At 44.5% G+C, this 25,232-nt stretch overlaps 3 protein-coding genes across 9 annotated transcripts in view; 1 reads left to right on the top strand and 2 right to left on the bottom strand.

Moving 5' to 3' along the window:
- The window catches only part of LOC114868664 (transmembrane protein 184C-like), a 3,612-nt gene extending 285 nt beyond the window's left edge, over window positions 1–3,327 (top strand). The window contains exons 1-12 of the mRNA XM_029172466.3: window positions 1–120; window positions 427–624; window positions 746–876; window positions 987–1,023; window positions 1,288–1,493; window positions 1,570–1,644; window positions 1,725–1,818; window positions 1,893–2,005; window positions 2,074–2,173; window positions 2,255–2,332; window positions 2,476–2,569; window positions 2,700–3,327. The exon at window positions 1–120 is cut by the window's left edge and continues 285 nt beyond it. Of these exons, the coding sequence (XP_029028299.2) occupies window positions 508–624; window positions 746–876; window positions 987–1,023; window positions 1,288–1,493; window positions 1,570–1,644; window positions 1,725–1,818; window positions 1,893–2,005; window positions 2,074–2,173; window positions 2,255–2,332; window positions 2,476–2,569; window positions 2,700–2,926 (1,272 nt within the window). The 5' untranslated portion in view covers window positions 1–120; window positions 427–507 and the 3' untranslated portion in view covers window positions 2,927–3,327. The remainder of the gene's footprint in view (window positions 121–426; window positions 625–745; window positions 877–986; window positions 1,024–1,287; window positions 1,494–1,569; window positions 1,645–1,724; window positions 1,819–1,892; window positions 2,006–2,073; window positions 2,174–2,254; window positions 2,333–2,475; window positions 2,570–2,699) is intronic.
- A 2,720-nt stretch (window positions 3,328–6,047) lies between these two features.
- On the bottom strand, window positions 6,048–9,300 carry LOC114868444 (uncharacterized). The gene is made up of 4 exons (XM_029172041.2): window positions 9,047–9,300; window positions 8,736–8,790; window positions 8,601–8,632; window positions 6,048–8,535 (listed from the first exon to the last, which is right to left on the bottom strand). The coding sequence occupies exons 1-4, from the start codon at window positions 9,063–9,065 to the stop codon at window positions 7,115–7,117; spliced, it is 1,527 nt and encodes a 508-aa protein (XP_029027874.1). The 5' UTR covers window positions 9,066–9,300; the 3' UTR covers window positions 6,048–7,114.
- Window positions 9,301–12,917: 3,617 nt separating this feature from the next.
- Window positions 12,918–25,232, bottom strand: part of LOC114868450 (uncharacterized) — a 14,086-nt gene continuing 1,771 nt past the window's right edge. For 2 of the 7 annotated variants that reach the window (XM_029172061.3, XM_029172054.3), the window contains one exon: window positions 22,806–25,192. In XM_029172061.3, the coding sequence (XP_029027894.2) occupies window positions 23,775–25,192 (1,418 nt within the window). In that variant the 3' untranslated portion in view covers window positions 22,806–23,774. Of the gene's footprint in view, window positions 14,445–14,539; window positions 14,803–14,867; window positions 14,900–15,002; window positions 15,058–15,320; window positions 15,354–16,108; window positions 16,858–22,805; window positions 25,193–25,232 lie in introns of those variants that run through there. The other 5 variants (XM_055513676.1, XM_055513666.1, XM_055513672.1 and 2 more) reach the window with 5 other exon arrangements.

The following is a 25,232-nucleotide window of genomic DNA, read 5'->3' as shown; positions in this document are numbered from 1 at the left end:
GGCGGTACCGTAAGAGCCGAGCGGTGGGGCGGAGGAGAGATGCGTTGCCTGGTAACAGAAACAGGACCTCGGGGGAAAACAGGCCAGCATCACTGTTAATAAGCGTCTTCAGCCTCAACGGTACGGATCCTGTTTACAGTTTATGTGTCCACCAAAATGATGTTTTTACCGTGTATCATAAGATTTACGTCTGATTAGCTATTACTGCTCGACGGTGCGGTTTAACTACCTGTCGAGACAAATAGGTATTTAAATATTCATTTAAGCTGTTACACAGATACTCTTTGGGGTTATAACATTTGTCTAGTAACTTTAAAACGTCTTTCAGGCGTGGTTTTACCATAAAATGCTATTTTCTAACTGCTATTTTTACCTCCTTTGAGTGAAACGTTCTTCTTTATCTGGAACTTAAATGTTCTGCTTCAGGTGTTTCTCGCGGCCGTTCGTCCAGTGAGGCCTGTGCTTCAGGATGTGCTGGTAGTCACTGCTCTGGGTGAAGCTGCCATCATGCCATGCACCTGTGCAGAGTGGAGGCGGTGGATCCGCCCTCTGGTTCTGCTCCTCTACGCTCTTCTGCTGGTGGCCGTGGTGCCGCTGTGCATCTGGGAGCTGCAGAAAGACAAGGTGCAGGAGATCCCCTGTATCCCTCCATCCTCACAACCCGCCTCTTTACCACACTAGATGCAGTATATGATGCTGTGGTTGCTGAATATCAATTATAAAACTGTACTGACGCTCTGTCCAGGTTGGAACTCACAGCAAAGCCTGGTTCATCGCCGGTGTTTTCGTCTTTCTGACGATTCCAGTTTCACTGTGGGGGATCCTGCAGCATATGGTGCACTACACCCAGCCGGAGCTGCAGAAACCAATCATCAGGTGAATAGACACACACTGGACTCCAGCTGGTATTAGTGTAGGTACATGCAATAAATGGCTTGAGGCAAAGCAGCTACTGTGTGGTTGATCTTTGTGTCTTTATTCACCAGAATTCTATGGATGGTGCCGATTTACAGCTTGGACAGTGTGAGTCACAACCGCACACACTTCACACTCAAACATGCAGTAGTCTGTCCATATTATGCCACTTTGTTGCTATGGAAACAGGGCGTAATTGGAGACGGTGGGACAGTATCACAAGACCAGACATCCAGCTGCACACACATTTCCCTGTGTGTCAAATCTTAAAGCATCTGAGATCACTAAGCTGCATTCCATCTAATAAAGCACACTAGCTCTTTAAGCAAACTGAGGTCACGTCTCTGTCTAAACGCCTCCTCCGCCTCCCAGTGGCTGGCTCTGCGCTACCCCAGCCTGGCCATCTACGTGGACACCTGCCGCGAGTGCTACGAGGCCTACGTCATCTACAACTTCCTGGTGTTCCTGCTGAACTTCCTCAGTAACCAGTACCCCAGCCTGGTGCTGATGTTGGAGGTGCAGCAGCAGCAGCCCCACCTCCCCCCGCTGTGCTGCTGCCCCCCGTGGCCCATGGGAGAGTAAGAATGAGACCTACAGCACTAACATGGACGCTAGCTGAGCCGGCGTGTGCACTCAAGTGTTTCCCTCTCTTAGGGTGCTGCTGTTCAGGTGTAAGCTGGGCGTTCTCCAGTACACCGTGGTCAGGCCCGTGACCACGGTTATAGCATTGTAAGTTTCCGTAACCAAAGCCGAATTGCTGCACGTTTCTGGCTGTAACAATGGCGATAGCACTGATAATGCGTGTGCAGGATCTGCCAGCTCTGTGGCGTCTACGATGAGGCCAACTTCAGCTTCAGGAATGCCTGGTCCTACCTGGTCATAGTCAACAACATATCTCAGCTGGTAGGATGTGTCTGGCTCGTTGTGTGTTATTCATACAAGGACAAATATTAAATATGTCTGTCTTTGTGTTTCAGTTTGCCATGTACTGTCTGGTGTTGCTGTACCGAGCTCTGAAAGAGGAACTGACTCCCATTAGGCCTGTGGGCAAGTTCCTGTGTGTCAAACTGGTGGTGTTTGTCTCCTTCTGGTGAGGATGGAAAAACAGGTAGAGGTTGACTGTGGAGCAGCAAGTGGCTCATTTGCTATTGTTTGCAGGCAGGCTGTTCTCATCGCATTCCTGGTGAAGGTTGGTGTGATCTCTGACAAACACACCTGGGACTGGGACAGTGTGGAGGCTGTGGCTACTGGCCTGCAGGTACCCCCCCCCCCATGTTTTGTTGAGGTTCTAGGTCTTCTTTCAGCTCCTCACTAATGGTTCGTGTTCACTTGTCTACAGGACTTCATCATCTGCATAGAGATGTTTCTGGCTGCGATTGCTCATCATTACACTTTTACCTATAAGCCCTACGTGCAGGTGATGCTTTGTTTTTGTTGTTGTGCACATCAGAGCAGAGAAGGTGTTGATTCGAGCATTGACTCATGCTACCACTAGCTCCACAGAGACAGATGGAGAATCTAAGTCATTTATCATTTTTTTCTGTCTATCCCTCCACCCAGGAAGCAGAGGAGGGTTCATGTTTCGACAGCTTTTTGGCCATGTGGGATTTCTCGGATATTAGAGCTGACGTCACGGAGCAGGTCCGCCACGCTGGTGAGAGGCTCGGTTTAATCACTTCCATTTGGGAAGTATTTAAAGACAGTTATTTGCGTCAGGTTTTTTAAACTTTAATACCTTCTGCATGTGGGCTAACTGCTGACTGGTTTGCTGATTTACTCCCCAGGCCGTACCTTCCTGGGACGTCCCAACAAGATGTACTTCGGGGCGTCATCTCGACCTGAACACACGGAGCACACTGGACTCCTGACGGCAACCTCTCAGGACACGATGGCGGCGGCAGCTACGTCGATGCCCGCGTCCCCTTCATCCACTGGACGATACCAAGGCCTCGGACACACGCCTGCCCCTCATTCCATCTCTGCTCCTGCAGGATTCACCTCCTCTTCCTGAGAGGACGACAGCGACAACTCACCTCCTCAGACGGGTGACGCCAAATAACAGTGAGGACCCAGCCGGGACCGCCCTGTTCAGTATAGGTGAAGAAGCCTAGTGTAATAAAGCCAGAATAACGATATAGACTAAGTAATTCATAGGTGGATTTTACTTGACTAAGCAAAGGAAGCTGGAGCGATCTTAACTCTGATATGTCAAAGCCATGTTTGTGGAAGAGCTTTGGTGTCATACTGTATAGACTGTTTCCCTGCTTCTTAAATGTTGGAAACCTGTATGTATGTGAAACAATGTCATTTTATAAATGTACTTGTTGAAATATGTTTAAAGAAAAGCATAATAAACAAAGGAGAAGCAGGCTGTTGTCTGCCTTCACACTCCTACAGCCTGCTCTTAATGTATTATACTGTGGGCTCTTTCATTTCGCCACCAGGTCAAGGTTTAGAAAATGGAATGTTAGCATGCTAACCTGGCTAAAACAGAAAGGCCCTGGTGCTAAGCAGATCCACTGTGGATCCTGTGAGGATGTTGGTTTTTCAGGCATTTCACTTGCTGGTGCTGCTGAAATATAAGACAACACATGGATGTACAGTAGCTTCTGCGGCAATAGAATAGAATAGGATTGAACAGAACACACATGCCCACACTGGTCACGGTCACATAGTCATTGACTACTGTACACATAAATATGCAAAGGTCTGCTCTGTATTGGCGTGCTGTACTGTAGTGTTTAGGAGTCTGATGGCCCAGGGGTAAAAACTGTTTTTCAGTCTATTTGTTCTGCTTTTCATTCTCTGGTATCTCTTGCTCGATGGCAGGAGAGTGAAGAGACACAACCAGGTTTTAGGGTTTTCCTGGTTCTGCTCAGATACGAGGCTTTGCCGTGTCTTCCAGTGGGTCAGAGAGGCCCATGGTCTTTTGGGTTGTGTTTATTAGTGTGAGGACACTTTCTCTCGATACAAAGTCAGCAGCTTTTGATTCACCAGTGTTTTCGTGTTTTCTCTATTGAGCCTTGTAATCAACAGAGACCTGTTGGTTTGGTCCTGGCTGATGTGAACGCCCAGGAATTTCAAAACAACCTTTGTTTATTATGTTGTACTGAACTGTTAAGGTGTAACACTCACCTGCCCTGTTTTTAAAATTGAAGCCTTTAGGGCAGTGGTGTCAAACCGTGGTCCTGGAGGAGTTTTAGTGTTATAAATTTGGTGGAATTGAATAAGTAAAGTGTTCATGTGTGTTTATAATGTGTTCTGTGTTTGTTTGTAAGCTGCACCATGAGGGGAAAGCATATGCACGTTACTCACAGAAGACTGAGTAACTGTGTAATTCAGTTTGTGTGTGTTCACCTGTTGGCCCTGTTGCTTTTCTAAGGAGGCAGTGGATGTCTTGTACATTTGTACATGAAACTGCTCAATCCACAATGTAATGTATATGATTCTGTTTGATGCATCATTACTTACAAAAATGCACCTAAAGTCAAAGTCAAGTTCCCTTTGCTCTTAAACGTTTCCAGCTGATTCTTCCAAGTCTGTCATTATATTGTGGCCAGATTTCTATCAAAGCTGTGTATGGCTAATACGTATACAGGCAGTAAAGAGAGACTAAAACTGGTCTAACAAGCAAAGTCAGAACATCACACATGGTTGTTACCGGATGAATTGACAATCAAACAAGGGCTAAAAAGAAGCAAAAGGCCTGTATTGAAATGAGTTGTACTGTACATTTGTGAAGCAACTGGGAGGAAAGACACAAGTAAACAGAAATTAAAGTCACTTCTTTAACAATCCAAATAAAGCAGTTTGAAATGGAATCTGACAGACTGTGCCACACTGTAAACCTTGAATAGTTCTACTATCTTATAAAGATTGAGGGCGTTATACTATGATAGAACTTATAACTATTCATGTCTATGAACAATTAACCTACTTTTAATTATTTGGTGCTCAAACATTTTACGTAAAATAAATCTATTCATAGTTTGAGCGCTCGCCCTTTTTCATTGTACATTGGGACATGACATCATTACGTTGCTGTGTGCTAGTTGGTGGCATGGTGGTGCAGTGGGTAGCACTGGCGCCTCATAGCAAGAAGGTCCAGGGTATGATTCCCGGAGGCATAAGGTCATACAGTAAGTCCAAGGTGGTTAATGTAAAGTGGAGGGCCTACATTAGTGTGTGAATGGTTGTTGTGTCTGGTAAACTTAAATATTTTGAGGTAATCGGTTTCCTCATACGTTTCTAGGTCTGTTAACTTGTTGGGTTTTACAATGCACCGTTAACATGAAATCCATACACGACAGAATAATAAATAACAGGACTGAGCCAGACATTTAGTTGTTTCTGTTCAAACAAAACTGTCCTATTTGCAGAAGTAGATTGTTATAATATTTGTATTAAAGTGGAACCCACATGATCTTATTACTGTATATATCAAACTGCAGCATCCTTGTGGAAGCTGGGCTGAGATGAGCAGTTAAGACCAAAGTCTTACTCATTCCTCATTTATTTTTTTTTTTTTTCTGTCCAGCAGTTTAACAAGCAGCATATATTACGCTGAATGCCATATTGTGATGGAAAGCTTTGCTTTAACAAGAGGGGTATATATAAAATATATATACTGTTCTTGATTTATGATTTATTTAATGGTTTATTTAACGGTTTATTTAGCTAATCCCAAATATGTGTAATGTTGCTGTGTTGGTGGACAGGTTAAGTTTCTGCTGTAGGGTGTGTGCGCGGGGGGGGGGGGTGCAACCAGCTGCTGAAACCAAGCAAATCTGTTAAGTAAACAATCGGTGCAAAATAAATAAGAAGCAGGCATGTACCTTAGTACCTTACTAACTAAACAACTGTTGTACTGTGGTTTACCTTGGAGATTAATACTAATACCAATAATAGCGTTAAGGTATGTGCACATACTCATACAAACATATACATATCATATACATACACATTTGTGTTTGATTGTTTAATACTTACTTAATACTTTAAAGGAGTGCATGTTATAGTAGACACAGATGACCTTTACCACTCATTCTGACTAACCTGTCACTAGACGAGAGCAGTGCAGCTTTTACATCTGGTAAATACAACATACATATAGGTATATACACATGGAAAGATACAGTAGATAGACATACTTTATTGATCCCAAACTGAGAAATCCCCTTTTCACAGCTGTAAAAAAACGCAGAATAAAGTACAAAGTAGCAGAATATTAATATAGAATATTCACACACAAAGTTAAAAACAAATACAAAAACATGTACAGATATACAGAAAGTAGAGATTGAACATCTGTCTAAAATTAACCATCTTTGTTTTAGTTGTTCAGTTTAAAGCTGTTGCTGTCACTGCAAAGCCGTTTCCTTTCATCAGCTTGTTTCGAGTAGCTATGACTCAAAGACGCAGGAACATCCAGGTGATGTTCTTTGATCATCCATCCTCCTCCTAGCAAAGTTTTCCTTCTTGCATCTGACCAACAAGACTCTATTTTAGCCTCTCAGCACCTTTGTCTCCTGAAGCCACTACAATTCACATTAGAGTCAACCAGTTCATGTAAAACCATATACTGGAATGTTTCCATAAAGTCTGTGTGGAGGAAATTTCCCATAAAGAGGCAGATGAGAGAGTTGTTTTTTGTGTGATCTATTATAAAAATAAAGGAAAAAATAAATAATGGGGAAAGCAAATAAAAAGCATGGATGTTGATTGTCACATCAACAAACCAAAAACCAGCTGGAGATCAGTGCACACACCACGAAGGTGTGATGCAAAGAGCCCACGATCCTCAAGTTGCTTGTGCCTTTTAACCCCTCTGTCCGACTACGGTGGAACGTCTGTGTGGCCCAGTCAGACTGATGCACCGTCTCATCCCTGTCACAGTGTGTGAAGATGTTTACATTCTCACACCTGCATCACTGGCGTCTGACGATCAGAGAGGAAGGAGCACTAAGTCTCAACAAACAGAGACAGAGCTAGAGTCCAGAGTCCATCAGGCAGAGACGATCATTGAACAATTGGTGAAATGTCAAATACATAAAACAGATGGAAGACAAAACATAAGATATTAATCACAGAACAAAAGTCATAAATCATAGAATAACTGCATAGAATAAAGAAGAAACAATTTTTTCCATACAGTAACACCTGTGACCTGTCACATGTGTCACAGTGGATCCACAGGAACTCACTTGTCCATATTCAGCGTGTGCATCAAAAGCACCACCCACACAAGAAATGGAATCAGTGCCAGTGGGATCAACCCAAAGGATTCAGGCTGATCAGTGCAGGCAAAGTTAAACCACAACAAAGCAGCCGCCAACAACAGGAAACCGTACAAGAACCTGAGGTTTGGCCAAACACAGCGTTTGTGGACGGAGCTGAGCATCAGCTGCAGATAGAGTCCAGCAGGAACGGCAGCAGCACACACGGCCATGAAGGTCCCTGACAGTCCGCTGTGGGAGCACGACGACACCAGCGCTCCTGCAGCCGCCCCCACGCTCACCCCCAACCTCCCCACCCACACACAGCGCTCCACTGCTGCCAGCGCCCCCGCTGCACACAGAGACACCCCCGCCGCCCCCGCCGCCCCCAGCACAGCTCCTATGGCGGGACCCGGACCCAGCGCAGGCGCCGCCAGCTCCACGGCAGCGAGGAGCGCTGCTCCACAGCCTGCAGCACCAGCACAGGTTCTACCTGCTCCACCTTTGGGCCAAGACGCCACGAAAGACATCCCTACAGCAGCTGCGAACAGCTGGGAGGCCAAGAGTCCAACAAAGACGCCTTCGTGAACGGCACCGACCGCGTCGGCCGATGTCACAGACCGGAAGGAAACGATGGGCTGGTCGGCCATGTTGAAAAGCTCAGTCACGCACAGCATCAGGAGCACAGGTGCAGTGATCAGATGGAAGTCGTGTGTTTTCTCTAGTGGGAAACAAGCGCACACAACTGGAACCAAGACCACGAGAAGCAGCAGCTTTGTTTTAAAGAACAAAGCCAGTAAAACGATGGTGTAAACGGCTCCTGGAGTTAAAATCAAAACTATGATGGGAAAGAAGAAGGAACTTGACAACTCATAATAATAATGATGGAGAAGGTTCAGTATCAGTAAGTTGACAAAGGTCAGACCAATGACGAACAAAGAAACAGACAACCACATTGAAAAGTCCACAGTAGAAATAAAGGCCAGACTTGTTTCCAGAGTTCGACCCAGAGCTGATCCAGACGCAGCCACACACAGCAGACTCACGGTCCCAGCCACAGCCACAGCCCCCCCCCCCACCGCTGCTCTGCAGCTTCTAGTCATCACAGCGTGAACCCACAACCCAGCACACACTCCTGCACACAGCGACAGCACGCAGCAAAGCACCCCCAAGGCCTCGGCCAGGACGGACACTCCAACGTTCAGCTGCCGCTCGCTGCAGGCGCTTTGGGACGCGTTGGCTCCTCTGACCGCCATGAAGTCGTGCAGCTTCTCCACCAGCAGCTGGTTTCCGTCCAGAAGCTCCAGAGCCTGAAGCACCACGACGGCTGTGGCTCCCAGCAGCAGACCTCCAGCAGCTCCTGACAGCAGCCCCACCAGGAAGGAGGCCACGGCTGAGGCCGGACCTGAAACACACTCAATGAGTGCGTCCAACTGGGGCTGCAGCGAATGTGAAGGGAAGCAGACTCACCAGAGGACGAGCAGGAGGGACGTCCTGAGCTCCTGTCAAACACACAAAGTCACTTTAATGATCATTTCACCAACATCCCTCAGAAAACAAGGCAGAGCTAAAGCTACGATCCGTTTGTGAGACGTTTAAATTCACCTGCTCATCCTGTTGTTTTCCTCAGTGACAGCTGACATTAGACATTTCACGTCACCTGACAAACACAACCCAGAAAATAAATACGCACTGATAACTAGTTATCTGAAAGCGTTATGTGTGACTTTGATAATGTTCAGCAATAAATGACCTTTGTCATATAAAAGAAAAGTAGCTCAAACAGAAAGCATGAGCAATAGGCTTTACCCTCTGCCACAGGATCAACAGATATAAAGCTGATCCAGAAAAACCCAAACATGTCTCCAGGGCAGGGAACCACGTCTATATAATATTTCACCCTGAAGGAAACTTACCTGTGTCCGATTTCATCATTAGCGAAGAACAGCAGCTCCTGATACAGTAGCACAGGTCTCTGGTGAAAAGTGACTTTCTGTTGTAATCATATCTGGTTGGCACAAGATATGCAGGCACAATAGGTGTCACACACACACACACACACACACACACACACACACACACACACACACACACACACACACACACCCACACACACACACACACACACACACACACACACACACACACACACACACACACACACTACCTGACCACTCCCCCTCAGGCAGGATCTAATACCTGTTCAGCTGCTTGTGGAACAGGATTTTAATAATTGGCCCACAAACATTTTTTTATGTTGCCAAAGAAATGACAATCTGCTGCCGCGGTGGGGCTTTAGATAATCTCTGGGCAGGATGATGACTTTAATCAAACAAACTGCTCATTCAGCTCGGATAAATAAACAGATGTGCAACAAAATCGGTTCTTCATCAGCATGTCGTACTGGTTTTGAAGAGGATTTTACGATAAATCTGGTCAGTAACTAAACGCACACTGGCACAGGACAACGCCTCAAAAGAAGTCCAGATTGACTCATTAATAGAAAAAATGAAGTCAAGCCGCAGAGGGAACACAAGCCAGGGCTGCGTCAGGAAGAACAGCAGGCATCAAACCTGTGCAAACAAGGCAAATGTCCAGAGCAGCTCAGCCGAGGCTCTTCGTGCTCGTACCAGTGACGTGTGGTCAGAGTGGGCGGGGGAGGCGGGGCCTCACCACACCTGATAATACCATAACATGAGTAAAAGTAAAACAAAAATTCATTTCTGTACATTGATCTGTGTTATACATGTAAAATATTTTTTTTTCTAAAATTTCAATTATCTTTACATTTTCCTGAGAAAAAATTGCTAAATCTGCTAATTTTCTGATCTAATATGGCGGGAAACCGGAAGTAAGGTGTTAGCGAAGGAGCCTCAGCCCCGATGCTGAAACTGTCAGTAAACGGGCTGATACAAAGCTTAATCCATTTATCATTCTGTTTCACATTCATTCAGAATCAGAAAAGCTTTATTGCCAGGTCCTGTCGAGTGCACTTTACAGAACGAGGAATTTGACTTGGTGTTTTGTCTCCAGTATAATATTTGCAGCCTTCAGACGGATTTATTCTACACCAGGACTTTGTACAACCTGCTAATGTGTTTATCAATGTTTTTGTTAGATAATTACTTTTTTGAACGTGCTACAACTGACAGAAAACTGGGGAGGCTGGACAGGTCTGCGCCTCATCCAGGAGGGGGCGCTGCAACCACTCTTTAAACAGGGTGTCCCCTCAAATGAGTTTCACTTTTCTAAAAGGACTTACTGAATAATACTAAGTAAAACAATTCAAGTAAATTTGAACCTTATGTTATTTTATGTTATCCTAATGAGGAGCAAACCTTTAAAACTAATTAAAGCAGGCTTACAGTAATTGTCCCATCAATTAGAGGGACATTCAAACATTGGTATTTAGTAAAGAGCTGAAAATAAATCCAATGAAAGTTTTTTCATTAGAGCAGAAACTTTTACTGGTAAAGCTTAAAGCAAACTCACCATTTACGGTTTGTAAAGCAGGTCACTGATGGAGTAAAAATTATTTTCCAAATCCTCTTTTTAGATCTTCCAAAAGTCTGTGATAAAATTGAAACGTGGAAGTGTTACGACCCGCCATACAAGATGGCGGCTCGAGTGCTTGGAGGCCCATTCAGAGAGAGTCAGAGCCAGGGAAACCAAAGTAACGTAAAAAACAAACAGTCTCTAATCCAAACTGGAACTCAAAACACTAAACGAAGATAAACCAGGAGGACAAAAACACTAAATGCACAGAATAATGAATAAACAAAACTTACAAATCTTAACTAGTAAGGCCCAAATTAAGCTAAGGCAAGGCATGAACAAATCGAAGCTACTGCATAGCATTAACCAGTGAGGCTAAGGCAAGGCATGAATCAATGAGGCTAACACATGGCATGAACAAACGAGTTAAGGCATGGCAGTAACCAACAAGGCTAAAACATAACATTGACAAACAAAGTTAGGCACGACATGGACAAACGCTAGTGCAGGCTAGGCATGGACATGAGCTAATGCACGTCTTATATGAGAGCAAAGTGTGGCTAACATAATTAAAGGGTTAACAGAAGGCAAGCTTAACAAAACTAGGCTAAACAGAAACACTGAGCTAAATAGTGACACCAATGCAGGACTTACCTGCCAAGAAATGCTTGGCTAACAAGACCAGGATTTAACAGAAGACAGAGGGATAAGGTGACAATGACCCTGTCCAGAGTGATGGGCTGGGGAGGTATATACACAGGTGACATTGAACTGATTGCAAAGAGTCTACTGAGGCAGAGACAGGGAGTGGGCACGGTCCAAAGCAGAGATGTGGCATGGTGAGGGAGTGTAGGAGAAAAAGAAGGGCTGACAGAGCCAGCCCAGGATCCTGACAGGAAGCTCTAGATGAATTCATGCAATTGTTTTTATAGAAAAGTTCACCAAAACCAGAGCATCAACTATTTTTTATGAAGACAAAGGTAAAGGATTAATTATAGTCAGTAAGTAATGAGTACTAAGTGTAACTACTCTTTCCTTTTTGTGCCAAATCTGGAAAAAATAATAAAAAACAAAACACACAAGCACCAGGAAGGAAAAAAAACAGGTTGGAGCAGGTGAGGTCAGTCAATATTTTATATGCAAAAGTAAAAGTAAATAACTTCAACAGAGAACCTGAAAAAGAGAGAGATTCCTTTACTGCAAAGGAGGAGAATTAGATGAGCAGGTGGGAGGGATGGAGAGTGAAAAGGAGGAACACCAACAGGTGGAGATTTCCAACTATCAACTCATGCCTCATAAATGTCAGAAACATTCATTCACTGATGTTCACGTAGGTGCTCAACAGTCACAGTCTCCATGCAGAGGTTTTACAGCTAAAGCTGCAGAGTTTATGTAGGAGTTCTAGTCGTCCACATCCTCTTTCCTTGTAGATGTTGTTTTATATAATCTAATTTACTTTGAGACATGATTCTGGATACGAGCGTGTGAAATGTGTTAACGTTGCAGAGTGCTAGGCCTCTCCTTAGAGATGGAGTGAGGAGCCAAGTCATCAGATTTTCCAGGCATGTCCCAACTAAAAGAGGCCCAGACCAACCCAGGAAGTGTTGGACTAGGTTTCTTGGCTGGCCTGCAATCCCCTGAGCAGAACTGGGACAAGTGTCTGGAAACCATATTTGTTTATACAGTAAATAGCCTCCATAGCAAATATGGACGTATTCTATAATACTACTCGACATGTTTTAGGTCAACCCTCATTGAAAATCAGATTTGCTCCTTTAAAAGCCTTACAGGCTTATTAGGAACACTGCATCACGTTAACGTTGATTCCCTTCAGCTTTACACCCTAATCACCTTATCTTCCTTTACCTCCACTACATTCTTATTCTTTCTTCAGGACTGGCAGTACGCCTTTGCTCATAGGTTGAGCAGCTTGAATCCAGCGTTCTTGGTGTTACTGCCCTTTCACCTCATTCCCTAAGCGCACGGTGTGCACTGTCCATCAGTTTGCATTAATGTATAGTTATATATATATATATATATGAAATATATATACTGTATATGAAATGTGAACGAAGACAGTTTCACAAGATGACGCTACAGAGAATTCTTCCAGGTGGAAAAAACATCTAAATAATTATTGGATGTCATCTGACAATGAATTCAACTCGAGCCAAAAACGCCACCTCTAATTGGAATGTGCTGTTGTTGTGTTGCTTTGAAACGTTAAGGTGAAGACAAACAGAAGACAGTACAAATGCTATCACAAGTTTCCTCTAAGCTGACTCCTTAATGCAGGTTTGTAAACCATGTTTTGTCTTTGAATGTAATTTTATAATTTTCAGCTTTTTTATTTAATAAAAAAAAGAAAAACAATACATTTTCAGTTACAAGTTTAAACAAGATTTCAAAATGACCACAGCCAAGAGAACTCATGAGCAGAATTTAAAAGTGGACACTGGGCAAACAGCTACTCACACAGGGGTTTGCTATTATTACATAGGTGCTGTTAACTGTTAAACTGATCAGTTCAGTGTTTATTAGTGTTCAGCCACTTAGAGGCTTACAAAGACAAAACAAACTAAACCAGCTATATTTAATAAACTTAGCAGAACCAGTAGATACAAACAATCTGTGATTCATGGAGCTTAAGAGGTGACAATTTAAATGTTAGTGTTTCCATATGCTGAAGCTACTAAAAGATGTAACAACTGTCAGTTGTCAGTCAGTTATTGAGATTCATTATGTTGGCAAAGACAATACTAAACAATCTGCTGCCAGTGCGGAGTTTCAGGTTGTCTCTGGATTAGACAATGACCTGAAACAAACTGGTTCTTCATCATGGGTCACTTCTTTACACACACTGGCACCAGACAATGCCTCTTCAGTCAGACCTCCCTCTGTAAAAAGAGGTAGAACCCAACGCTGTGGGAAATGGGTAGAGCTCTAAAATCAGCTGCAGCTTTAAAAAGTGGCCAGTGAGTGTAAGATAGTGTTTTAATGCACACAAAACCATCATACAAACACATCGTATGTTACAAGAAACTACAAGCATACAGTACTGTAAGAAAAAAACTCGAATCTTGTTAATTGTTTGATATGAGCCAAACTGAATGACAATTCACTGATCTACTGTATGATCTATAATCACTATAATCTGACAATCTGTTGTTCAGCATGAACATACATGTAACTGTATCAGTCAATGTCCGCATTCCGACCTTATCTTTACTCGTCTTTGGTAAAACCTACAAAAGTCAAACAATGACCTGACTGAGAACAACCCACGTAAACCTTGTTGGTTTATTTGCCTTCCTGATGTGATGGAGACACTTTGCACTTTGTTGGAACTTTATTGCTCTCAAGTGTCGTCTCCTAACATGAAGCAAAGAATGACGACAAACAGCATAAACAAAAGAAAACGAAAGCAAAAGAAAAAGAGAAATTAAACAAACCCACACAAATGATCAGGTACCACACAAAACGTACCTGTGCAGCAGAAACAAAGTTACTGTCTGACCAAAGCATGTGAGGCCTCATCATATAACTACATATAACATACACAGCTTAGTTCCAAACAGAAAACCATGACTCCTATTGATACATAGATTGGTCCTGTGTCCTGCAAGGGACACTTCCAGCACCACCACTGCTTCCTCACCACAAGTGCGACATCTAGTGTCTAGAATCACTGCCCTACATTTAATTACATATATTACGTTGATTCAAGTCTAAATGCAATGGTGCAGTTGCAGAGTCTTGCTTAGTTATGGGTTCAAATCTTGCCACAGGAGTTGCAGGCCTGTGACTTCTGTGCCAGTCCTGCGCCCAGATACATAGACGGATTGCATCAGTAAGGGGATCTGATGACAGATCCCTGTGGTGACCCCTTATTAAAAAACACTGAAAGAAGTTACCTTTATATTTAGTTACTTTGGCACCCCCAAGGCCTCGGCCAGGACGGACACTCCAACGTTCAGCTGCCACTCGCTGCAGGCGCTTTGGGACGCGTTGGCTCCTCTGACCGCCATGAAGTCGTGCAGCTTCTCCACCAGAAGCTGGTTTCCGTCCAGAAGCTCCAGAGCCTGAAGCACCACGACGGCTGTGGCTCCCAGCAGCAGACCTCCAGCAGCTCCTGACAGCAGCCCCACCAGGAAGGAGGCCACGGCTGAGGCCGGACCTGAAACACACACAATGAGTGCGTCCAACTGGGGCTGCAGCGAATGTGAAGGGAAGCAGACTCACCAGAGGACGAGCAGGAGGGACGTCCTGAGCTCCTGCCAAACACACAAAGTCACTTTAATGATCATTTCACCAACATCCCTCAGAAAACAAGGCAGAGCTAAAGCTACGATCCGTTTGTGAGACGTTTAAATTCACCTGCTCATCCTGTTGTTTTCCTCAGTGACAGCTGACATTAGACATTTCACGTCACCTGAGAAACACAACCCAGAAAATAAATACGCACTGAGAACTAGTTATCTGAAAGCGTTATGTGTGACTTTGATAATGTTCAGCAATAAATGACCTTTGTCATATAAAACACAGGAAGCTGAGGTCGTAGTAATAAAGTATTAAAATGAGCTTAACGTCCGCCACAGAGTCAATAGGTATAAAAGTAGTCCAGACAAATTCAAACATGTCTCCAGGGCAGAGATCCACATCTCATCAGACTATTTCACCCTCAAAGAAACTCACCTGAGCCAGATTCCATCATTAGCAAAGAACAGCGGCTCCAATGGCAAAGGTAATTGGGACTTTCTGCTGCAATTTCCCCCCCACACACACACACACACACACAGAGTTGTGTTTTACATTTACGTGGGGACTCCCCATTGACATAATGCCTTCCCTCACCCTAACCATCATAAATAAAGGCTCTAATCTGAACCAAAACTCAATTCTAACCACAGCCCTAAAATCACAACTTGACCCTCAAAAAAGCTTTCGGACCGGTGGGGTCCTGCCAAGTGTCCCCACGTTGTCACAGTGTCCTCACCTTCATAGCAAAAACATGGTTTATGGTCCCCACGTGGAAGGAAAACATGTACACACACACACACACACACACACACACACACACACACACACACACACACACACACACACACACACACACACACACACACACACACACACACACACACACACACACACACACACACACACACACACACACACAGTCGTTCTGTTTTTGTTCTTAGTGCTCGTACAGCAGGGTTCTGGTAATCCAGTGAAGTCCAGTGAAACAGACTCGTGTCACTGGACTTGTTTTGTCCAACAATCTGTCAACACGAGTCTCTGCAGGGTCGATACATAACTTAGAAACTTATTTTGTTACAGTGTTACTATAATTGTCCCGTCAATTAGAGGAACATTCAAACATTCAGTAACAAACCAAACTTTTATTTGGTAAAGTACTGAAATAAATCCAATGAAAGTTTTCCATTAGAGCATTTTACTGATAAAGCTTAAAGCAAACTCACCGTCCATGGTTTGTAAAGCAGCTCACTGTCACAGTCTGAGTCTGTCGGCAGCTTCCTGTTTTATTTTGCAGCCGTTTCCGGTTTTTGTACTCATGAGTTCCACCACGTGTTTCGTATCAGTAATCAGCCTGTGTATATAGTCACCAGTACTGCTCTTAGTTCAGCGCTGTCCTGCGTCATCCCAGGAATCTGAGTCCGTAAGTTTTCGTGTCTCTGTGGAATCGTTCAGCCGGTACCAACGCCGGTCCGGGCGGATCCGTTGCCAGCCTGTAGAACCGTGACAATGATTTTGCTGCCACTTACCTGTACCTCTGCCAGTTGCTTTTCGTGTACCGACCTTTGCCTAAAACGACCAAGATTAGCGTATTAAAGCTCTTGTGCTTCTCACCTGTCAGTCTCCGTGCTGTGCATTATTTATATTATATATTTTCCAGAACCTCTTGTTGGATCTTCCAAAAGTCTTAATATATAAAATTTAAATGTGAACATTATCACAACGAATTCATGCAATTACTGACTCCTTAAATGCACCATGAATTATATTCTATATGTGACTGTCCTCCTCGTCCATTCACCTGAGTGACAGCCGGAGATGATTGGTGGAGGTGATGGGGGCGTGGTTAGAGCCTGGTTAAGTGCAGGTGCGTCTGAGCGCCGCTCCTTTCTTGCCACTGATATCAAAGCGCACGAAGCAGTGAGGTGTGAGAGAGAGGGACAGCTAAACCGGCGGTCAGTCAATGACCGAGTGAGGTGGGACTGACGGCAGTTGGTGTCACGTGCCAGCAGGTCGGGGTGACGCACCATCGCTGGCGCGAGGACGGAGTGAATTTGGCTGCGGGCTGATCACTGCATACTGTGGTCCGCTGGTTCGACCTCCTCAGCGTCGATGCGGCTTTGCTGTTTAATGGTCTCGACTCCCGCTGCTTTTCCACTTTGGCTGCTCTGTTTGGTTTTATCATGTTTTTAACAGTTGCAATTGGTGTTTTGGTTTATTTTAGTTATTTTCTTTAATTTTCCCATAGGTTCTTTTCTCGTTTTGTATTTCTATTATTTGTTATTAGTTGTGTTATTTGCTTTCATCACATGCATGGTGTGGTTTGAATTTATTTTCCTACTGATCATTGCCTGTTTGTAGTCTACTATTTTAGTAGTTGATATTCATCGTTGGCAAATAATTGAATTGTATATTTAAACTTATTACTTTAAAACTCCCTTTTTAGTTTCTGACCCGTGGTGATCTCCCCTTTCGGACGGGTCTACGTAGCCCTGTCACACACAAAGGTTGAACAAAATGGAGCATCAAGTATTAATAAAAAAATAAATAAATAAACACCTGTAGTGAGTACTACAGTAAGTGCGACTACTGCCAAATCTGGGGGAAAAACCAGGTCTGAGTAGGTGAGGTCAGTTAAAAATGTATATGCAAAAGTTTAATGAAATACCAGAAACTAGTTTAGTGGGGTTTGAGTCAACAGAGACCCTGAAGAAGAGAGAGATTCATTTGAAGTGGGAGGGCTGGAGAGTGAAAAGGAGGAACACCAACAGGTGGAGACTTCCAACTATCAACTCATGCCTCATGTTAAAAAAAAACACTGTGGGTGATGTTCAGTCACCGCCTCCATCCAGACGTTTTTAGCTGAAGCTGCAGAGTTTATGCAGGAGTTCCAGTCACTCCTTCCTTGTAGATGGTGTTGTTTCATATCATCTAAAGCACAAATATCAGGATGTACGTCTTTGAACAAATGTTTGTATTCTAAATTTTGGTGGCAATATCAAAAAATGTTTTCAGTTCCACTACATCAAGCAGAAAAGATCAGGGTGAATCTGCCCTGATAGTGAAAAGACAACAATAAATGAGCATACAAGTAACTGAACCACTAAATGACTGATGATATACTGTAACTAACAAGCAGGTTTTTCACAGGGCGATGCTTCACATACTTTGACTCGATAACAAGATACTGTAGAACCGCAGGCATTCACATGCTCAATCAATGAATGAGAAGCGCAGTAAAAAAAGTCAGATTAACCCAAAAGAATCTGTCTGTTTTAAACGACATCCCTCCCTGGGGAGATTTTCAGGCATGTCCCACCCAAAGATGCATTGGGGGGACTAGGTCTTGGCTGGCCTGGAATCAACAATTAATATTTTTAAATACATTAAAATTATATTTGTAGCTGACTCTGGAACATTAGTATTTGTTTTCATGGCAGCATAAGTCAGAATAATACAAAACAAATTACTATATTTGTTCAAATAGTGAGAGACTTGCCATATTGTGACAATCATGAATGCAAAGTTTAATTTATGTTTTTTGCTTTTGAAATGTTTACCCGCGTCATGTGACATTTGACATGTGAGAATACAGAGAGAGAGAGAGTAGCCGCGGAAGTATGGAGTTTGGAAGAGTAGCTGCCACAGTAAAAGAGAGACCATTAATAAGTGCTAAAGAGATGTCTTTAGGACTTAAACAAGCTGCGTTAATACGGAGAACACTGTAAATATTCTTAATGCTAATTTTACATACCTTTTGAAATGCATTAGGTGAGACATGTATTTTCTTTCTCCTTTTAGTATTCAATGTGTTTAGATACTCAACTTTGTGGAAATAAATGTGTAAATGTTGAATGTGTAAAGTAAATGTGTCCTTCTATCACGTTTAAACCACTGTTTATCAGTAAAACTGCTCAAACTGATATGTTGAGCCTTTGCACACTCACCTGTGTACGTTTTGAAGCAAAGTCCTGTTCATGTACAGAGAAAAGCTACTGTATCAACATCCTTCAGTCAGGTGCTTTAGCTTGTATTTGTACATCAGCGTAAACACTGTAATCGTGTGTGACCAAGACAGAGTAGCAGCGGGTGAAATCATTAGCTGTCATATTTCCTTCTGACTAGATGTTTGCAATACAATCTATTTCAACTAAAAGCCAAACAATTCCTTGTGACTATAACCAGTTCCACCAGTTTTTCTAAACAAACCATCTTGCGGTAGCAGCTACATCATAATATCCTGTACTAATTAGCTACGGTATGTGCATCAGTACAGTTCAGTAACTGTAATTACTCACTTGGATAATTTAATAAATTAAGTGGGCCTTCTGTCTACCGTTCTGTTTTCTCCAAACTTGTAATAACTAGCAAACCTGTAAGCCTAGCATCTATTGTCATTAACCTAGTGTCTACTATTGCTAGACTAGCATTTACCGTTGCTAGCCTAGCATCTACTGTCGCTAACCTAGCATCTACAGTGACTAGCCTAGCATCTACTGTCGCTAACCTAGCATCTACAATCACTAGCCTAGCATCTACCATCATTAGCCTACTGTTAAAACTCTCAAAGGGCTTTTAGGAGCACTCAGCAATTCTGACTGCCACATACAATAGAGGTTGCATCACAGTGACATAATTGCCCCTTTTAGTTTTTAAATTTCCCACCCTAAAAATCTACAGGCAGGTACAGAAGAATACAGGAAGCAGAATCTCCACTGATATGTCTCTGGGGCTTTGGCAGTGGAATAAATGATAATTTATCTGCATAGAAAATATGGAGGAATCTGAGTGTCCCGTCATTATTAAATGCTAAAGCAAGAATCACAGTGCATGCAGGTTTGGCTGAGCAGGTTTTAAGAACATTGGAAAAGAGGCCAGTTGAGTTTTTGTAATCATTTTTATGAGTGAATATTTCCCTACATGCAGATTAAATTGTATCCTATAATTTCCAGTAGCTCTAATATCATTTCCACTCCTCTTTACCTTTTCACTTTTTCTTTCACCGTGATCCCAATGCTGTTACCACAGCCTTATTCTTTGTGCATCTGAAAATTCAGGAGTTCTTTGCTGCTTTCTGCATCTATAAGTGTCTAATGGAGCAGAACACCCCAGCGCTTCCTGGGTCTGAAGGACCAACCCCGTGGTCTACCTGTACTTGATCTGTACCTGTAATGGGAAAGTCTATGCCAGGGCATAGTACTGAGCAGGGCAGGCTAAGAAGTGTGATCCCCCTATAGTTGGAACACACTCTCCTGCCACCCTTTTTGTGAGGGACAACCACCCTGGTTGTGCAGTCCAGAGAACTGTCCCTGTCATCCACGTAATGTTCCAGAGGTGTGTCACTCAAGACAGCCCCAAAAACATCCTTGAGACTTGAGGTTCTCAGGACGGATCTCATCCACCTCCGCTGCCCTGCCCCCGATGAGCTTAGAAACCACCTCGGTGACCTCAGCCTGGGTGATGGGCAAGTCCACCTCTGAGTCCCCTGCATCTGCTTCCAGAAGGCAGAAGGCGTGTCGAGGTCAACAGCTCCCCACCTCTACTGAAAACAGAGTTGGTGAAGGACGTCAAATGCTTTGCCAGAATCTCTTTGAGGCCAAACGCAATGGCACAGGCGGCAGCACGCTTGGCCTGTCGGTACCCATCAGCTGCCTCAGGAGTCTCACAGGTCAACCAGACCGGATAGGACTCCTTCTTCAACTTGACGGCATCCCTTACCTCCGGCGTCCGACGCCCCCTCTGACAGAGGGTTCAGCCAGACGTTCCCAGCAGACCCCCCATGATACGTTTGGCTCTGCCAAGTCGTTCCAGCCTCCTTCCCTGCCAGTGGATCCTACTCACCACCAGGTAGTGATCGGTTAACTGCTCAGCTCCTCTCATTACCTGAGTGTCCAAAACATATGGCCGAACGTCAGGTGACAAACCAAAGTCTATTATCGAGGGTGTACAGGTGCCATGTGCACTGATGGACACCCTTATTTTCGAACAAGGTGTTTGTTATAACATACCACCATTCAGCCTCTCCAGGTATCACTGTCATTGCCCACAAAGGCGTTGAAATCCCCCAGCAGAACGATGGGGTCTCCAGTTGGAGCGCAGAGCAGCTGCGTGAGCGTGATGGAGACAGAACACAGCAGACACAACCTGTCAGAGGCCAAGGAAAGATGGAATCAGAACCTGCGTCAGCGTCGGTTTGGAGCAGATCATCTTTGACCATCAAGGTGCGGCAACTGGTTTCTACAGATTCCATCAACGCACGCTCTGCAGAAACACAGGAAGCTCAGACTGATAGCAGCTTAAATCCAAGTAAGAACATTTACAGATAAAATATAACTAAGACTGATGATACTCTATTACTATGACAACCACCATCAGCCTCTTAGACCACGTGTCCAGCGTCTGTGAAGGCTGCATTCTGATCCATGTCCATCAAGGTCTTCATCTGCAGCTTGGCCTCTGTTTGACCATGAACAGGAGACCAACAGACAAACTCATTGATCGTTACATCAAACACGTCACAGATTTACTACGTAACCACTGATGCAGTGGGTGAGTGAATGTAGCAGGACGTGGTCAACAGTTCTGATTGTACAGTCTTATAGCAGCAGGTAGGAAAGATCTGCGAAATGTCTCCTTCACACAGCGAGGGTGCATCAATCTGCCACTGAAGCTGCTCTCCAGAGCAGACAGTGATTTCTCCAGTGGGTCAGAGTCCTGGTCCATGATGTACTGTATGTGAGTTTGGCCAGGACCCTTCTCTCACCACCTCCTGCACCGTGTCCAGAGTGCAGCCCAGGACAGAGTCCACTCTCTCAATGTCCATCCCCTGGATGTGAACCAGTGGGATGACAGCAGGCTGCCGCCTTCGTTTTCCATGTGATCATCAGGGGGTGGTTTGGCTGGCACCAGTCCACAAAGTTCTGAGTAAGTCATCTGTACATTGAATCATTGTCATCGCTGTTCAGGCCGACAATCAAGTCATCAGAGAACTTCTGCAGAACACAGCTGTCCGTGTTGTGTCTGAAGTCTGACGTGTAGAGGGTGAAAAGGAAGGGGGCCAGTACAGTCCCCTGTGGGGCCCCCGCACTGCAGGTCAGAGTGTCAGACACACAGTCCCTGGCTCTCACAAACTGAGGCCTGTTTGTGATATAGTCCATAATCCACTCCGTCAGATGGAGGTCAACACCAGCCTCCTCCAGTTTGTGTCTCAGAAGCACCGGCTGGATGGTGTTGAAGGCACTGGAGAAGTCAAAGAACATGATCCTCACAGTGCTGGACCGTCTGCTTTCCTGGCCTTGATCTTCCTGGGCTCTTTTCTCACCTGGAGAAGGACAGGGGTTGAAGGAGTGTTCTTCTCCAGCACCCAGGTGAAGCAGTTGTTTGGTCCAAAGAAGGAGACCAGTAAACACGAGGGTCATCCTGGATCTTTATCAAACAAACCATAGAAGATGCAGAAAATGAAATGTCATTACACTGAGTAACTGTGTAAATTCAGTTTGTGTGTGTTCACCTGTTGGTCCTGTTGCTTTTCTAAGGAGGCAGTGGATGTTTTATTTGTACAGTACATGAAACTGCTCAATCCACATTATTGTGTACATACGTTTGATGCAGCATTACTGTTAAAAATGAATGTCACATGTAAAAATGTCACAAATGCATTCATTATATTGTGGCCAGATTTCTATCAAAGCTGTGTATGGCTAATATTATACAGGCAGTCAAGAGAGACTAAAACTGGTCAAACAAGCAAAGTCAGAACATCACACATGGTTGTTAACAGATAAGTTGACAATCCAAACAAACAGTGGTTAAAGGGAGCAACAGGTCTGTATCATATATGTAAAATGGAATCGGACAGACTGTGCCACTGTTAAAATCCATGCATGACAGAATAATAATACCAACAATGTTCGTTTGCAAAGGTAGAGTGTTTTATTTATTTTTATTTATTTGTATTAAAGTGAAACCCAATGATCTTATTATTATACAACAGCATCCAGCCTCTTCCTTACAGGGCCACAGAGACAGACCACACATTTGCTTAGTCAAATTACTGGCAGGACTTTTATCTGTGTCACAGGACATGAAAGTAACACATTGTGTGAAATAAAGAAAATGCTTCATTCCTCAAACAAAGTCACAGACTTGAAGTAGTTATTGCAAACAAGGGACATGAGATAAAATCTACCATAAAAATCCACAGTAAGGTCCAATTACTTTGTTTACTCCTCCCACAATTTTTAATTAAATACCAATTGTTTTTGCAAGAAGTGCATGTTATAGTAGCCATATATGACCTTTACAACTCATCCCGACTAATCCCAGCTGTCACTAGATTGGAGCAAGGAAGCTTTTAAATCTGGGAAACACATTGGTAGATACAGTAGATAGACGTCCTTTATTGATCCCAAACTGAGAAATTCCCTTTTCACAGCAGTAAAACATAAAAACACAGCATAAAATGCAAAGTAGTAGAATTTTAATATAGAATATTCACACACAAAGTTAAAAACAAATACAAAAAACATGTACAGATGCAGAAAGTAAAGACTGAATATCTGTCTAAAATGAACCATCTTTCTTTTAGTTGTTCAGTTTAAAGCTGTTGCTGTCACTGCAAAGCCGTTTCCTTTCATCAGCTTGTGCCGAGTAGCTATGACTCAAAGACGCAGGAACATCCAGATGATGTTCTTTGATCATCCATCCTCCTCCTAGCAAAGTTTTCCTTCTTGCATCTGACCAACAAGACTCTATTTTAGCCTCTCAGCACCTTTGTCTCCTGAAGCCACTACAATTCACATTAGAGTCAACCAGTTCATGTAAAACCATATACTGGAATGTTCCCATAAAGCCTGTGACCTGTCACATGTGTCACAGTGGATCCACAGGAACTCACTTGTCCATATTCAGCGTGTGCATCAAAAGCACAACCCACTGTAGAAATGGAATCAGTGCCAGTGGCATCAACCCAAAGGATTCAGGCTGATCAGTGCAGGCAAAGTTAAACCACAACAAAGCAGCCGCCAACAACAGGAAACAGTACAAGAACCTGAGGTTTGGCCAAACACAGCGTTTGTGGACGGAGCTGAGCATCAGCTGCAGATAGAGTCCAGCAGGAACGGCAGCAGCACACAGAGCCATGAAGGTCCCTGACAGTCCGCTGTGGGAGCACGACGACACCAGCGCTCCTGCAGCCGCCCCCACGCTCACCCCCAACCTCCCCACCCACACACAGCGCTCCACTGCTGCCAGCGCCCCCGCTGCACACAGAGACGCCCCCGCCGCCCCCGCCGCCCCCAGCACAGCTCCTATGGCGGGACCCGGACCCAGCGCAGGCGCCGCCAGCTCCACGGCAGCGAGGAGCGCTGCTCCACAGCCTGCAGCACCAGCACAGGTTCTACCTGCTCCACCTTTGGGCCAAGACGCCACGAAAGACATCCCTACAGCAGCTGCGAACAGCTGGGAGGCCAAGAGTCCAACAAAGACGCCTTCGTGAACGGCACCGACCGCGTCGGCCGATGTCACAGACCGGAAGGAAACGATGGGCTGGTCGGCCATGTTGAAAAGCTCAGTCACGCACAGCATCAGGAGCACAGGTGCAGTGATCAGATGGAAGTCGTGTGTTTTCTCTAGTGGGAAACAAGCGCACACAACTGGAACCAAGACCACGAGAAGCAGCAGCTTTGTTTTAAAGAACAAAGCCAGTAAAACGATGGTGTAAACGGCTCCTGGAGTTAAAATCAAAACTATGATGGGAAAGAAGAAGGAACTTGACAACTTATAACAATGATAGATGATGTTTGAAAGTAATAGGCCGATGTAACTCACACCTATGAAATACAGTGAAGCAGACAACCACATTGAAAAGTCTAACTTGAAAATAAAGGCCAGACTTGTTTCCAGAGTTCGACCCAGAGCTGATCCAGACGCAGCCACACACAGCAGACTCACGGTCCCAGCCACAGCCACAGCCCCCCCCCCCACCGCTGCTCTGCAGCTTCTAGTCATCACAGCGTGAACCCACAACCCAGCACACACTCCTGCACACAGCGACAGCACGCAGCAAAGCACCCCCAAGGCCTCGGCCAGGACGGACACTCCAACGTTCAGCTGCCGCTCGCTGCAGGCGCTTTGGGACGCGTTGGCTCCTCTGACCGCCATGAAGTCGTGCAGCTTCTCCACCAGCAGCTGGTTTCCGTCCAGAAGCTCCAGAGCCTGAAGCACCACGACGGCTGTGGCTCCCAGCAGCAGACCTCCAGCAGCTCCTGACAGCAGCCCCACCAGGAAGGAGGCCACGGCTGAGGCCGGACCTGAAACACACTCAATGAGTGCGTCCAACTGGGGCTGCAG

Source organism: Betta splendens, chromosome 2 (genome assembly GCF_900634795.4).
Source record: "Betta splendens chromosome 2, fBetSpl5.4, whole genome shotgun sequence".
Taxonomy (NCBI): Eukaryota; Metazoa; Chordata; class Actinopteri; order Anabantiformes; family Osphronemidae; genus Betta; species Betta splendens.
Note: the sequence above shows the minus strand (reverse complement) of the source record. Positions and strands in the feature narration are given on the sequence as shown.